We start from the raw sequence: 17,491 nt of genomic DNA, 5'->3' as shown, positions 1-17,491 counted from the left end.
AGAGTAAACACAATCAAAAGAATAGGAAGTGGCTCCCTTTCTCATCATGCATGGCATTATCTTTCTGACATTTTCCAATACTTAGGCCTCATGCACACGACCGTTGTTGTGTTCCGTTCCGCAAAATGGGGTTCCGTTGTTCCGTGATCCGTTTCTGTTTTTTTTTCCATGTGTCTTCCTTTATTTTTGGAGGATCACCAGACATGAAGGAAAGTAAAAAAAAATCTAAGTCAAGTTTGCCATGCAAATGATAGGAAAAAAACGGACACGGACGCTCGGACGCGGATGACAATCTTGTGTGCCTCTGCGTTTTTTAACGGTCCCATTGACTTGAATGGGTCCGCGAACCGTTTTCCGTGAAAAAAACAGGACCGGTTATATTTTTTGGACGGACTGGAACCACGGATCAGGGACGCGGATGGCAAACTGTGCATCAGCCGAGTTTTCAACGGACCTATTGAAAGTCAATGGGTCCGCAGAAAATCACGAAAAACGGAACAACGGACATGGAATAAAACATGTGTCGTGTGCATGAGGCCTGTCAAAACCATAAGGCCATTTGGATAGACTTTCCAGTTTCCAGTATTTTTATTTTTTTATATTTTCTTATATTTTATAGTGCAGCTGCTTTCATTTATACTGGACAAAGATGATGTTATAACTTTGAAATGTAAATTCTTGCCATTTCGTACGGTAATTCAGGTCTAAAATTGTTTTAATTCAGTTTTTTTTCTAAAGAGAAAAAATTCAATTTATTACTTCCCTTGTGATTAAAGAAAAATTTCAGTAGATCACATATATAATAAAACAATAAAAATGTTATCTTTCAATACCTGTCTTAGGCTACTTTCACGCTCGCGTTTGGTGCGGATCCGTCATGGATCTGCACTGCATGCATCCGTCCAGAACGGATCCGTTTGTATTATCTTTAACATAGCCAAAACGTATCCGTCTTGAACACCATTGAAAGTCAATGGGGGACAAATCAGTTTTCTATTGTGCCATATTGTGTCAGTGAAAACTGATTCGTCCCCATTGACTTACATTGTGTGTCAGGACGGATCCGTTTGGCTCAGTTTCGTCAGACGGACGCCAAAACGCTGCAAGCAGCGTTTTGGTGTCCGCCTCCAAAGCGGAATGGAGCCAAACTGAGCCATTCTGAGCGGATCCTTATCCATTCAGAATGCATTAAGGGCAAAACCGATCCGTTTTGGACCGCTTGTGAGATCCCTGAATGGATCTCAGAAATAGAAACCAAAACACCTGTGTGAAAGTAGCCTTATGCAGTTGCCCCAGTCTGAATATGGTTTATCACAGACACAGCTGCACTAAAGATTGTCTTAATGTCACACATACTATCAATATTCTTATCTGCTTGTAAAATGGGAATCTTATTCACTTCTGCAGGACTGGAGAGAGATAAGTTTGACAATAAGACCGTGTCCTTTGAGGAGCACATTAAGGAAGAGCACAATATCTGGAATTATCTGTACTTCATCGTGTTGGTGAGAGTGAAGAACAAGACAGATTACACTGGTCCAGAGAGCTATGTGGCACAGATGATAAAGGTCAGCTTCAACACTGAAAATGCTCTTAGTACTGCAGGTGTATATATATATACACTCACCTAAAGAATTATTAGGAACACCTGTTCTATTTCTTATGAATGCAATTATCTAGTCAACCAATCACATGGCAGTTGCTTCAATGCATTTAGGGGGGTGGTCCTGGTCAAGACAATCTCCTGAACTCCAAACTGAATGTCAGAATGGGAAAGAAAGGTGATTTAAGCAATTTTGAGCGTGGCATGGTTGTTGGTGCCAGACGGGCCGGTCTGAGTATTTCACAATCTGCTCAGTTACTGGGATTTTCACGCACAACCATTTCTAGGGTTTACAAAGAATGGTGTGAAAGCGAAAAACATCCAGTATGCGGCAGTCCTGTGGGCAAAAATGCCTTGTGGATGCTAGAGGTCAGAGGAGAATGGGCCTACTGATTCAAGCTGATAGAAGAGCAACGTTGACTGAAATAACCACTCGTTACAACCAAGGTATGCAGCAAAGCATTTGTGAAGCCACAACACGCACAACCTTGAGGCAGATGGGCTACAACAGCAGAAGACCCCACCGGGTACCACTCATCTCCACTACAAATAGGAAAAAGAGGCTACAATTTGCACGAGCTCACCAAAATTGGACTCTCGATTTCTGTGGAGACATTCAAATGGTAGAGTCCGAATTTGGCGTAAAACAGAATGAGAACATGTATCCATCATGCCTTGTTACCACTGTGCAGGGTGGTGGTGTAATGGTGTGGGGGATGTTTTCTGGGCACACTTTAGGCCCCTTAGTGCCAATTGTAGTTTAAATGCCACGGGCTACCTGAGCATTGTTTCTGACCATGTCCATCCCTTCATGACCACCATGTACCCATCCTCTGATGGCTACTTCCAGAAGGATAATGCACCATGTCACAAAGCTTGAATCATTTCAAATTGGTTTCTTGAACATGACAATAAGTTCACTGTACTAAAATGGCCCCCACAGTCACCAGATCTCAACCCAATAGAGCATCTTTGGGATGTGGTGGAACGGGAGCTTCGTGCCCTGGATGTGCATCCCTCAAATCTTTATCAACTGCAAGATGCTATTCTATCAATATGGGCCAACATTTCTAAAGAATGCTATCAGCACCTTGTTGAATCAATGCCACGTAGAACTAAGGCAGTTCTGAAGGCAAAAGGGGGTCCAACACCGTATTAGTATGGTGTTCCTAATAATTCTTTAGGTGAGTGTATATGCAATGAATGGCAGCACCAACCTGGAGTGCTGCTCTATTTTTTAGTTTTATATATATATATATATATATACACACACACACACACACAGAGTGCTGTGAAAAAGTATTTGCCCCCTTACAGATTTATATTCTTTCTGCACATTTGTGACACGTATATGTTTCAGATTATCAAACAAATTTGAATATCAGACACAGATAACCTGAATAAATACAAAAAGCAGTTTTTAAATGATGATTTCATTTATTAAGGGAAAAAAGCTATCCCAAACAACCTGGCCCTATGTGAAAAAATAATTTCCCTTTCACCATGAATTGTGATTAACCACAGTTTTTGGAAAGCTGAGTTCAATTTCAGTACAGACACCCAGGCCTGATTACTACCAGAACTGTCGAATCAAGAAATCACTTAAAACCTGTGTGACAACATGAAGTAGGCTAAAAGATCTCAAAAAGCAACACAGTCATTGACATCTATAAGTCTGGAAAAGGTTACAAAGCTATTTCTAAGGCTTTGGGACTCCAGCGAACCACAGTGAGACTACTATCCACAAATGGAGAAAACCTGGAACAGTGGTGAACCTTCCCAGGAGTGGTTGGCCTACCAAAATTACACCAAGAGTGCATCAACGACTCATCCAGAAGGTCACAAAAGAACCCATAACAACATCTAAAGCACTGCAGGCCTCACTTGTCTCAGGTAAGCAACACACAAAGGAGAAGACCGACACTCGCTAAAGTAAATTTAATGCTTCTTTTTATTGCCAAATGGAGGAACCAAGTAAGTGACGCGTTTCGACTCTGTAATCGAATACACTTACTTGGTTTCTTCCATGTGGCAATAAAAAGAACCATTGCATCTACTTTAGCGAGTGTCGGTCTTCTCCTTTGTGAATCTGCGGGACACCGACCCCGGACACGTGCACCCCGCATGAATAGTGGAGTGCCGGCTGTTTCACTTTGTGGATTTGTCTCAGGTTAGGTCTGTGCTCATCGTTCAACAATGAGAAAGAGATGATATCCATGGGAGAGTTCCAAGGCGAAAAACACTGCTGACAAAAAAAGAATACAAAGGCCCGTCTCACAAATAACATCTTGATAATCCCCAAGCTTTTTGGGAAAATATTCAATAGATTGATGAGACATAGGTGGAACTTTTTGGAGGGTGTGCGTGCAGTTACATCTGGCGTAAAAAATTAACACAGCATTTTAAAAAAAGAACATCATACTGACAGCCAAACATAGTGGAGGTAGTGTGATAGTCTTGGTCTGCTTTGCTGCTTCAGGTCCTGTGTGACTTGCTGTAATTGATGGAACCATGAATTCTGCTCTCTACCAGAATTTCCAGCCATCAGTTTGTGACCTTAAGCTCAAACATACTTGGGTTCTGCAGCAGGACAATGATCCAAAGAACACCAGCAAGTCCACCTCTGAATGGCTGAAAAAAACAAAAGAAAGGTTTTGGAGTGGCCTAGTCAAAGTCCAGACTTAAATCCAATTGAGATGCTGTGGCATGACCTTAAAGAGGCCGTTCATGCTTGAAAACCCGACTTGGCTTAATCAAAACAATTCAGCAAAAGTAGTGGGCCAAAATTCCTCCACAAAGATGTGAAAGACTCATTGCCTGTTATCGCAAACGATTGCAGTTGTTGCCGCCAAGGGTGTCACAACCAGTTATTAGGTTTAAGGGGCAATTACTTTTTCACATAGGGCCAGATTGGTTTGGATAGCTTTTATCCCTTAATAAATGAAATCATCATTTATAAACTTCATTTTTGTATTTACTCAGATTATCTTTGTCTGATATTCAAATTTGTTGGATAATCTTAAACATTTAAGCGTGACAAATGTGCAAAAACAAGAGATTTGTAAGGGGGCAAATACTTTTTCACAGCACTGTATATGTATGTATATACAGGGTGCGCCATTTATATGGATACACCTTAATAAAATGGGAATGGTTGGTGATATTAACTTCCTGTTTGTGGCACATTAGTATATGTGAGGGGGGAAACTTTTCAAGATGGGTGGTGACCATGGCGGCCATTTTGAAGTCGGCCATTTTGAATCCAACTTTTGTTTTTTCAATAGGAAGAGGGTCATTTGACACATCAAACTTATTGGGAATTTCACAAGAAAAACAATGGTGTGCTTGGTTTTAACGTAACTTTATTCTTTCATGAGTTATTTACAAGTTTCTGACCACTTACAAAATGTGTTCAATGTGCTGCCCATTGTGTTGGATTGTCAATGCAACCCTCTTCTCCCACTCTTCACACACTGATAGCAACACCGCAGGAGAAATGCTAGCACAGGCTTCCAGTATCCGTAGTTTCAGGTGCTGCACATCTCGTATCATCTGAAGGCAATCGTCTATGCTGTGAAGATACGAGATGTGCAGCACCTGAAACTACGGATACTGGAAGCCTGTGCTAGCATTTCTCCTGCAGTGTTGCTATCAGTGTGTGAAGAGTGGGAGAAAAGGGTTGCATTGACAATCCAACACAATGGGCAGCACATTGAACACATTTTATAAGTAACATAGTAACATAGTAGTAACATAGTACATAAGGCCGAAAAAAGACATTTGTCCATCCATTTCGGCCTGTTATCCTGCAAGTTGATCCAGAGGAAGGCAAAAAAACCCTGTGAGGTAAAAGCCAATTTTCCTCACTTTAGGGGAATAAAAAATTCCTTCCCGACTCCAATCAGGCAATCAGAATAACTCCCTGGATCAACGACCCCTCTCTAGTAGCTATAGCCTGTAATATTATTACGCTCTAGAAACACATCCAGGCCCCTCTTGAATTCCTTTATTGTACTCACCATCACCACCTCCTCAGGCAGAGAGTTCCATAGTCTCACTGCTCTTACCGTAAAGAATCCTTTTCTATGTTTGTGTACAAACCTTCTTTCCTCCAAATGCAGAGGATGTCCCCTCGTCACAGTCACAGTCCTGGGGATAAATAGATGATGGGATAGATCTCTGTACTGACCCCTGATATATTTATACATAGTAATTAGATCTCCCCTCAGTCGTCTTTTTTCTAACGTGAATAACCCTAATTTTGATAATCTTTCAGGGTACTGTAGTTGCCCCATTCCAGTTATTACTTTAGTTGCCCTCCTCTGGACCCTCTCCAGCTCTGCTATGTCTGCTTTGTTCACTGGAGCCCAGAACTGTACACAGTACTCCATGTGTGGTCTGACTAATGATTTGTAAAGTAGTAGGAATATGTTCTCATCACGGGCATCTATGCCCCTGTTGATGCAACCCATTATCTTATTGGCCTTGGCAGCAGCTGCCTGACACTGTTTTTTGCAGCTTAGTTTGCTGTTTATTAAAATTCCTAGATCCTTTTCCATGTCAGTGTTACCGAGTGTTTTACCATTTACTATGTACGGATGACTTGCATTATTCCTTCCCATGTGCATAACCTTACATTTGTCAGTGTTAAACCTCATCTGCCACTTATCTGCCCAAGCCTCCAATCTATCCAGATCCCTCTGTAGTAGTATACTGTCCTCTTCAGTGTTAATTACTTTACACAGTTTAGTGTCAGTGATCAGAAACTTGTAAATAACTCATGAAAGAATAAAGTTACGTTAAAACCAAGCACACCATTGTTTTTCTTGTGAAATTCCCAATAAGTTTGATGTGTCACATGACCCTCTTCCTATTGAAAAAACAAAAGTTGGATTCAAAATGGCTGACTTCAAAATGGCCACCATGGTCACCACCAATCTTGAAAAGTTTCCCCCCTCACATATACTAATGTGCCACAAACAGGAAGTTAATATCACCAACCATTCCCATTTTATTAAGGTGTATCCATATAAATAGCCCACCCTGTATACTGTGTATATATACTGTATATATACGAAAGTTTGTAAAGCTGCTGTCATGTTTTGTGAAGCTGCTGTTATGGCTTTTCAAGGCAAAAAATGTCAGCTCCAGATATTGCATGAAAGTCTATGTCAAATTTTAAATGTAGGATAAACTGACTTTTTTTTGTTTTTTTCATCTTTGAGGTGCATTTTTGGGTCAGTAGCATGCATTGAGTCTGGTGTTTTTTCCCTAATTGCCTGGCATTCTTCCATAGACCTCCACAGTTTTGTTTTTTTGCCACAAAAAAACATATGTGCCGTATTGGTGTTTTTTTTTTCTTTTTATTAAAGTTTTCAGAAGATAATGCAGCCATAAAAAATATAAAGGCATATCAACAAATGACTTAGTACAATAAAGAAAGAAAATGTACAGAGGATTGCACAAGTAATCAAAATGTCCATATCCAGAATAAACAGAATTCCCCCGATGAGGTATTCTCAGAGCCAAGCCCTATAATTTACTAGTAAAGCCCTTCCCTCTACCCCATGCGGCATCAAACTCACCCACCCCAAATGGCAGCACCTAATAATCCCTTTGGGTCCCACTTAAAGTCCCCCACAAAGCCCACTTAAAGTCCCCTTGAAATCCTTCTCCAGGTAGCAGGGGGTAAGGCGAAAAGGACTCAAAGTTCCCTATTTCCACAGGGGTGAGATAGCCACATAATAAACATCTTCCATGGCCTCTCCTGATACTTAAGAACTTCCAACCTCTCTAAGAAAAGTATCTTAGTTGTCAGAGAGACCACCTGACTCCCCTGGAGGGACCTTCGGATGGAGCCAGATTTGGAGGAGGCATTTTTTGGCCACTATTAAAATAGTGACCAATGGCTGGAATCCTACTGTAGGAGTGCCCCCACTACTGTCCACTGACAGAGACCCTGAATGGAAGAGTATTATTGTATTCTGCATTGATCTATGGAATGTGCTGACATTCTACAAAAGTTTACCCACCTGGTCTCAATATATTTAATAAAGAGGACTGAACCATAGACCATGATTTAAGTCTGTGGCTGTCTGAGCACATTATAACCGAAATAATCATCAACAAAGATGAAAATATCATGTGTGAGCATAAACTCAATATACCCAATAAACAAGAACACACATATACATAAATAACAAATATTTTATTAAATAGTCACATAAAGGACAATCAGATAGACAATAATAAATATAATTAGTACATAGCAGTAATGCAGTAGCGCTGCGAATCAGCGCCACACCAAGGTTACACCGGATCACTGTACCCCCACAGTGCACCCCTCCTAATGGCCTGCAATAATGTAAGTGCAGAGATAAAAAATCTCCCCAGCAGGCCAAAGGAAAACGTGCATTGTGATAGTCATACAGGTGAAAACATGCCAACCAAGTTGCAATGGTAATTGGAAATAATATGTAATATCAGTATCAAAAACATCAGACACACTCATGTGCCAAATCCATCTGGAACCCAAATAACCGCAACAGGCATGTAAAACACTAATAAAGCATGTAAAGGGGGACAAACCTTAGAGCCCTGGTGATCGCACCCCGACGCCCCTTTGAAAAAGCCGAGTGAAACGCGCGTCGGGGTGCGCTCACCAGGGCTCTAAGGTGTGTCCCCCTTTACATGCTTTATTAGTGTTTTACATGCCTGTTGCGGTTATTTGGGTTCCAGATGGATTTGGCACATGAGTGTGTCTGATGTTTTTGATACTGATATTACATATTATTTCCAATTACCATTGCAACTTGGTTGGCATGTTTTCACCTGTATGTCTATCACAATGCACGTTTTCCTTTGGCCTGCTGGGGAGATTTTTTATCTCTGCACTTACATTATTGCAGGCCATTAGGAGGGGTGCACTGTGGGGGTACAGTGATCCGGTGTAACCTTGGTGTGGCGCTGATTCGCAGCGCTACTGCATTACTGCTATGTACTAATTATATTTATTATTGTCAGTCTGATTGTCCTTTATGTGACTATTTAATACAATATTTGTTATTTATGTATATGTGTGTTCTTGTTTATTGGTTTATGTCTGAGCACATTGCAGACAAGCAGTCAATCTATAAAGTGTAGCTGGGGTGCGAGGAACTTTTAAAGCATATATGGCCTGGTGAATAAAATTAGGTGTGTCTCCCTCCATTTTTCATTGACTATATGATTCTAGATTGCCAATAAGCCCTGGTTGACAAGTTGTTTTACATCTGCAATATTCAAGATGGTTTCCCAGCGCTTGAACACCTTATCTGGGTGAGAAGTGAGAAATCTGTCTTTTAAGTCACGATACAATAGAGATATACTGGGGCGTTGAGATCTCAAAATAAAGGAATCAAACATATTAGGAGCCCATTCTTTGAACATATCACAAAGTAAATGTTTACAATAAGACTTAAGCTGCATAACTTGCAAACAATTAGTGCCCTTCAGACCAAACCTAGGGGACATCTCTGTAGGAGTCTCCCAGTACCCTAACCCCCTGTTCAGACCATGTCCTGAACAATGTACTAGCATGTCCTGGTAAGAAATCAGGTAATGTTTGGAAACTTGATATGAGATGCCAAACTGTTTATGAAGGATCTTCCAAGCGAGAACGGAGTCACAAAACATTAAAGATCTCTTAATAGAGGATGGTAGATGGGAAAGTTTATTCTGTACATTAGCCCTAATATCCTATGGTGACACCAGCGCTTCTTCAGGGGTCAAGTTCGAGTAACCCCTCAAATTTGGAAAGTTCACCCCTCCTTGTTCACGACGCATCATGAGTTTAGTCAGAGATATCCGTGGTTGGGCCCCCTGCCAGATAAATCTAGAAAAAGCGAATTTCACACCTTTGACATCCGAATGTTTTAGGAGCAGGGGGATAATCTGTAAGGGATAAAGCAGTTTAGACATACTCATCATCTTGATTAGATGACAGAGGCCAAGACATAAAAGAGGTATAGAATACCAGCAAACTAAGTCATATTCTATTTTTGTTATTAAAGCGGGGTACATCAGACTATCGGGAGTGCGTCCAATTTTAATTCCAAGCTAGGTGATGTATGTTTTAGCAATAGTAAAGGGTGAGATCCAGGCCCGAAAGACCCTATTACCTCTCTTCGAAGACAGCGGCAGAAGTTCACACTTTGAGATGTTAATTTTGTAGCCAGAGTAAGCTCCACTTGATATTGTCGGTGAATAGAGCTGCTTTAATTCGACAGTTCGTGACTGATACACCCTCCAATGGGGAGTCACAAAGGAAACTTCCCAGTGGATCAATAGCTAGATCAAGTATTAATGGGAATAGGGGGCATCCCTGACGAGTTCGCTTTTGAAGGGTAAAAGGGGCAGACAGGAAACCTGGAGTGTATTTCTGAGCCCTGGGAACTGCATACAGACCTGACAGATCCAAAAGCCCCCGCCCCCCCACCCCGAAAGCCCATCCTGTCCAAAACTACTTCCAGCCAAACCCACCCGACATTTTCAAAAGCTTTTTCTGCATCCAGGGTAAGTAGGGCTGGAGATTCACCCATCACCTTGTTGAGATGCACTTGATCAAGGACTGCCAAAACAGATCTTGTTACCGAGCGCCGAACATCCCTGAATGAAATGATCTCCAAGGGTATCTAAATGATCTCCCAGGGTATCTATGTGTATCCAGTGGTCCTGGTCATAAGAAGCAACCTATGTGACCTGACGTGGGAAGGGTTTAAGAATTTGATAAAGACCCCTTGCTTTTCTATTTATAACAGATGAGCCAAATACTTGGCCTAGCCACAATTTTTTCATTTTGTCGAAGTCCCAACTACTCAGATGTGTCTCCTGAAGGGGCACCACGTCTGGTTTGAGCTTCTTAAGGTAACGCAGCGACATCATCCTTTTCTGTGGAGATTGTAATCCCTTAATGTTCCAGGAAATGACCCGTGTAGTAATAAATGCACAATGATCTCTGCATCTGAATTTCAATACCCACAGGCAGGGGTCCCAAAGATATGACAGCTGTCGTTAGATTGGAAATTGAGAGAGCCGAAGACCGCAAAACTCCATAACCAAACTATCCCCCCAATTCCCGACCAAACAGTACACAAAAAAACAAACTGCTGCTAGCAAAATATCCCACCATATTTGCATTATGGATCTCATTTTTTTCTGGGATTGTACCGATCCAGTCCCCCTATACAGTTAAGTATTGAAAACCATATGCATAGGAAAATTCCTGGTAAAACCGATAATACTAGCTCTCATAGAGCGTAGACAAACAAGCCTACCACCCCTCCAACAGTGACAGCCCCAGCCAACAACAAGAAAAGGTCACTGGAGTCAATCCGAGGGGTGGATAATCTTGCCAGGTTTCCCTGAGCAAAGAGGATGCTGGCTCCTCAGAGTTAGGCCCTCCTGTTTTGGCACCCTTGCTCCTGAAACTACCTCTGACCACAACATCCTGGGGGAGGAGAAACGCGAATATCCAGCATAGATGTTGTGACCCCCGAGTTTCTTCTCTGGCACAGTAGAATCCAAGGAATGCAGGAAGTCCGCTTTTTGAGGAGCCCGGAAGGTGAGTGTTTTCCCCTCTATGGTTGTCACCCAAAAGACTGTTTTGTAGTTGAAATCTGATCTGCCGCTTGACAAGAAGAGAGCAGACATTGATACTTTTGTGGCTCCTCGTAGTGACTGCTGCAGATAAGTCTGCAAAAAGGAGCATCTGGTGGCCCTTGAGCTGTTTCGAAGATTTCCTGCCCGAAATGTGCTCAAGATGGCCTCCCTGTCTATGTAATCAAGGAAGCGCATAATGACTTGTAACAGAGGACTAATTCGATGGACCCTTTCAATCTTGGAAGGGCGTGTTAAGTTAACCACTGCTGGTAGTGGAACTCCAACAGAAATATAACTCCAACTACTGTTTAGATATATCAAGAAATCAATCAGCTAGGATTTTGGAATGACTAAGAAAAAATGCTATACAAAGGTGGATATTCAATTTAAAGAGGGCCTGTCACCACAATGTGCAGTGCAATTTGCAGGCAGCATATTAACAGAATGAGCTGAGCAGATTGATATACTGTATATACTCCTCAACAATGAAATTGCAGTATCAAGAAGGACTAACCACAAGGTTATGCAAATTGAGGAAGTAGCAGGTATTGCTAAAATCTGCAAATGATCACATTTTTAAACACTCTGCTCCAATCTGTGGAATGTGGAAGGGGCATAAACGCTAGACTGAAAGAAAAGTTTTTCAACCACATGAAACCTCAAAAATCAAGTCATGTGGGATGATTGTGCAATGCTCATCGACATACCAGTTCTTGCCACTTGTAGCAAACTGAGAGGGACATAATCATTGAACTGAGAGACCTTGGTTTATCACTCCAGCAGTTCGCTATGCACCTAAGCCAAGATTTCAGCACAGTTCAGCAATGCATACCCCCAGTACTTGGGAGAACAATTAGAAACTGGAATGATAGCAAGAGGAGCACAGAGGTGAATCTCTGCACGGACAGATCATCTAATTAGAAGAATGGCATGTAGTGATACGTTTTGTACTGCAAGTGAAATTGGACATGCATCCTATGTCAAGGTGGCAAACAGTTTCCACAAACTATCAGAAGGCATTTGGACAAAATTGGGCTATGAGCCAGACGTCCAGCTACAGGTGTTCATTGACCTCACACCACCACTCTCAAAAGGCTATCATGATGCACATCAAGATTGCAATGGAAGCTGGAATGTAGGTCTGTTCTCTTCAGCATCCTACTTTCGTCTCCGACACAGTGATAGCCAGAGATTGATCTGTAGACCACATGGACAAAACCATGAAGAGGCCTTCACAAGGAAATGTCATACCAGTCCTACTCCCGGGATTTTGGTGTGGGGTAGCATAATGCATTAACTGCTCTAGACTTCATTTCAGGTACAATAACAGCTTGGTGTTACTGACAATGGAGCCCTGAAAGTGGTGGAGGGCACACTGTGCATATGCAGCCAACCTCCATTCATTTCTATGGGGCCGCCGAAACGAATGAGAGCAGTGGCCCGCGTAAACATGGTGCACTCCCATTCACTTCCATGGAAAGAGCACTTGGTGGTGGCCGAACAGCGGAAACCCGAGGTCCTCCAGCCACCACTGTCCCTGCTCCGTTCTCGATAAGTGGGACCCACACTTATCAGACAATGGGGACATATCCCATTGTCTCAGATGGGAATACCCCTTTAAATCTCTCTATACTTAACGTGGGATTTACAAGTGGTAATTGTTGGGTTGATTATTGGGAACAAATTATTGCAGACACCTAAATCATCATTTCAGGGCAGTATATCATGCTGAATATGAGGAAAAGCACCTGTTTCCATACAGAGATTTACTCTTTACTCTGTCTAAAAATTTGACAAGATTAGGAAATATATGCAGGGAGGAAACAAGACATCTGCAGATATGTATTTGAGTGGGCATATAGTTAAATACGTTTGTTGAACCAATTTCAATATGTGTTCATTACATTTAATGACTTCTTTTGCAGAGTAAAAACCTGGACTGGTTCCCCAGGATGAGAGCAATGTCTCTAGTCAGTAACGAAGGAGAAGGAGAGCAAAATGAGATACGTAGCCTCCAGGACAAACTGAACTCAACCATGCGGCTGGTTACTCATTTAACATCGCAGCTCAATGAACTCAAAGAACAGGTACAGAATTCACCTTAATCCGTTTCACTAACAGAGGGCAATGGGCAGTCACAAAGCCTATGTAGTTAGCTAGTGTGGGAATGGATGGATATTTTATAGAGGCATAAACGACAGTGGCAGCTTAGTATGAAAATAGATGATGTCACAGACTAGCACCATATAGTCACATAGTTCTAAAATAACTTTAGAATTGTTGTGATTAAAATGTGTTTACATTTTACCATTGGATTGCTATCTGGCTGGCTAAATCTGCATCTAAACAGAGCTCATGTGGCTCAGCCTGTACATGCACCCCCCTGTAAATTGTAGAGGAGGTACATGAAGTCCTTTAAGGAGTCATACTATGGAGCCATTGTGTGGCACTATATTATAAAACTATATGTTTGCAATATGCCATCTGTTTTAACATGCCACATGCATACTTGGATGATTTGGATATTCTTGGCTTTGTCTACCAATGAACAACACATTCAGCCACCAATAACTATTATGGCTATAGAAGGTCTGAGGCTGACTTTTTCTAGTGTTTATTATGATGGTGAATAATTATTCCTAGAAGATAATGGATCTCTCACCCTTTCCATATTAAAGAATTCCGTTTTACTGCTTTAGTATTGGATGTCAAGGTTTCAACTCTTCTGGAATTCCTTCAAACACTCTGCAAGTAATTTATTATTTGCTTAACTTTCCTTAGAGATTAGTACAGGTGAAACTTGAAAAATTTGAATATCGTGCAAAAGTTTATTTATTTCAGTAATGCAACTTAAAAGGAGTTGCATTAATGCAACTTAAAATTAGAATATTGTGAAAAGGTTCAGTATTCTAGGCATAAAGTGTCACACTCTAGTCAGCTAATTAATCCATAGCCCCCTAAACAAAGGGTACCTGAGATTGTGACTTTGGGGTTTTCATAAGCTGTAAGCCATAATCATCAAAATTATAACAAATAAAGGCTTGAAATATCTCCCTTTGCATGTAATGAGTCTATCTCATATATTAGTTGCACCCTTTAAGTTGCATTACTAAAATAAATTAACTTTGCACAATATTCTAATTTTTCGAGTTTCACCTGTATATGCTGGACTTCAGAGTGTAAGTACTGAGGCAGAAACCAATATAGAGAAATATTTGTTAATTCTCCTGTACATTTTTTTCATTTAGATGACTGAGCAACGGAAGCGGCGGCAGAGAATGGGATTTGTGGATGTACAGGCGAATGTGGGGCACTCAATGGCCAGCAACCAAGCTGTAGTTAGTCAATGACAGAGTGGAAAGACTGAAAATTAGCTGTGCACCATAAAATGTTGCTGAAGACCGTAGTTTAACACTGTGCCATTGATATGCATCATAATGATATTGCTGCTCTTTATGTGAAACAAGGAGGTTTTTGGGTATGTAAGTGCAGGACATGATAGTAGCAATGAAGAACCAAGTTTCCTGGAACTAAAATGGATCCAGGCAGACATGCTGTGGTGCAATATCTGTAAATGTCTATATGCACAGGGATTTTATGAACAACACTGGAATGAAATATTAAAAACACAAAGGGGAAAAAGCCCTTTGCACAAAGTTCAATTAGAACATGTATTAATCCTGTTAAATGGTTCTTGATATTGTAAAGAAGATTAATATAATGCAATCTTTCACTACCACAAATAATTAGCAGCACCTACCTAGTACTCCAAGCGCTATTGGCAATGTGTCAGGCTATTAATAAGATTGATACAATTATTGACTCATTTTGCATAGTCTGCTTTAGATGTTGAGGCAGATTGCACCATTAACTATTCCTCAGACTAGAAGTGAAGTTAAATATTGAATGAGGTCAGATTAGTGGTAATAGACCAATCCTTAAATAGTACTGACTGGGTACAGCAAATATAGATGTTAATTTCAGTGCAGATGAAAAATCTTAATAGACCCGCAAGTATATAATTTTTGTGTACTTGGTTGGTTTGGATGGTTTAATTGCAATTGTGAAAAATTTATAGGTTTACAAATATTACATGTGCATATTCCTATGTCTCATTTCATAGACGTGGCCTGTTGCAGATGAAATAGGCATTTTGCTAATTGAGAAAACTACTGTTTACAGAGAAGAAGGGGAGGTTGTGTAACTAGTAAAACATAGAAATGGTAATAAAATAGTTTCTCCTTACCTCTTAATAAAATACTCAAATGTGTGTAATCATGGGACTGGATTTGGATTCTGTTTTCATTTCATAACTGTGCTGCATTTTTTGACGCTTGTATCCTGCACTTATTCTGGTGACTTGTACAATGTGAGACAAAACAGGTAAAAAACACTGTAAATGCACATACTGTAGGCCTGGTAACTGGAACTAAAGCCTCTTGAATCAGCTGAATGCAGGGGTATCAGAAGTCTGTCCTCCCCAATTATCTGATAGTGACAACCTATCCTGATTATAGGTCATCAGTATTGTACTCCCGAAAAACCCCTTTAAAGTAAAGCAAACACAAAAATAGACAGAATACAATAGCCCTCTCTAAAATTAAACAGTCTTTACCATGTACATTGGTTTGAGCCTTATCTTGATGGGAGATGGAGTAGCAACTGAAAAGATGATGGATGATGGCATACCTCTATGAACAAGTGAGTTACATAGTAACATAGTTTATAAGGTTGAAAAAAGACGTTCTTGCAAGTTTATCCAGAGGACAGCAAAAAACCTCCTGTGAGGTAGAATCCAATTTTTCTGACTTCAGGAGAAAACAATTCCTTTCTGACTCCAATCAGAAAAACTCCCTGGATCAACAACCCATCTCTAGTAACTATAACATGTAATATTATTACACTCTAGAAATACATCCAGGGTCCTTTTGAACTCTTTTAGTGAATTCACCAACACCACCTCCTCAGGCAAAGAGTTCTATAGTCTCACTGCTCTTACCGTAAAGAATCCTCTTGTATGTTTGTGTACAAACCTTCTTTCCTCTAGATGCAGAGGATGTCCCCTCGACACAGTCCTGGAAATAAATAGATGATGGGAGAGATCGCTGTACTAACCCCTGATATATTTATACATAGTTATTACATCTCCCCTTAGCCGTTTTCTAAACTGAAATACTCTAATTTTCATAATCTTTCTGGGTACTGTAGTCCACCCATTCCAGTTATTACTTTAATTGCCCTTCTCTGAACCCTATCCCACTCTGCTATGTCTGCCTTGTTCACAGGAGCCCAGAACTATACACAGTACTCCACAGTGTGTGGTGTGACTAGTGATTTGTAAATTTACAATTTAGTATGTACTGATAACATGTATTTTTTTTTCTTTCCATGTGCATAACGTTACATTTGTCATCTGCCACTTCTTTGCCCAAGCTTCCAATCTATCCAAATCCATCTGTAACAATCTACTGTCCTCTTCTGTGTTAATTACTTTACACAGTTTAGTGTCATGTGCAAAAATTTATATTTTACTATGCAAGCCTTCTACAAGATCATTAATAAATATATTGAAGAGAATAGGGCCAATACTGACCCCTGTGGTACCCCACTAGTGACGGCGACCCAATCTGAGTGTGTACCGTTAATAACCACCCTCTGTTTTCTATCACTGAGCCAGTTACTTAGGCCTCATGCACACGACAGTAATTTTTCACGGTCCGCAAAACGGGGTTCCGTTGTTCCGTGATCCGTTTCCGTTTTTGTTTCCGTGTGTCTTCCTTGATTTTTGGAGGATCACCAGACATGAAGGAAAGTGAAAAAAAATCTAAGTCAAGTCTGCCTTGCAAATGATAGGAAAAAAACGGATGCAGATGACAATCTTGTGTGCCTCCGTGTTTTTTCACGAACCCATTGACTTGAATGGGTCCGCGAACCGTTGTCCGTGAAAAAAATAGGGCAGGTCATATTTTTTGGACGGACTGAAAACACGGATCACGGACAAGGATGACAAACGGTGCATTATCCGAGTTTTCAACGGACCCATGGAAAGTCAATGGGTCCGCAGAAAATCACGGAAAATGGAACAACGACACGGAACACAACAACGGTCGTGTGCATGAGGCCTTACCCACATACAGACATGTAACTAACATATATACTAACCTTTTATGTGGTATATCAAATGCTTTGGAGAAGTTAAGATATATGACATCCATTGACTCGCCGCGGTCAAGTCTAGAACTCCTCATA

The 17,491-nt window shown here is 40.8% G+C and overlaps 1 protein-coding gene across 1 annotated transcript in view; it reads left to right on the top strand.

Moving 5' to 3' along the window:
• The window catches only part of ITPR3 (inositol 1,4,5-trisphosphate receptor type 3), a 605,308-nt gene extending 589,786 nt beyond the window's left edge, over positions 1–15,522 (top strand). Inside the window, 3 exon segments of the mRNA XM_040424182.1 lie at positions 1,408–1,568; positions 13,168–13,329; positions 14,491–15,522. Coding sequence (XP_040280116.1) covers positions 1,408–1,568; positions 13,168–13,329; positions 14,491–14,592 — 425 coding nt within the window. The 3' untranslated portion in view covers positions 14,593–15,522.
• The last annotated feature ends 1,969 nt before the right edge of the window (positions 15,523–17,491 follow it).

The sequence above is a fragment of the Bufo bufo genome, chromosome 3, assembly GCF_905171765.1.
Source record: "Bufo bufo chromosome 3, aBufBuf1.1, whole genome shotgun sequence".
Lineage (NCBI taxonomy): Eukaryota > Metazoa > Chordata > Amphibia > Anura > Bufonidae > Bufo > Bufo bufo.
Note: the sequence above shows the minus strand (reverse complement) of the source record. Positions and strands in the feature narration are given on the sequence as shown.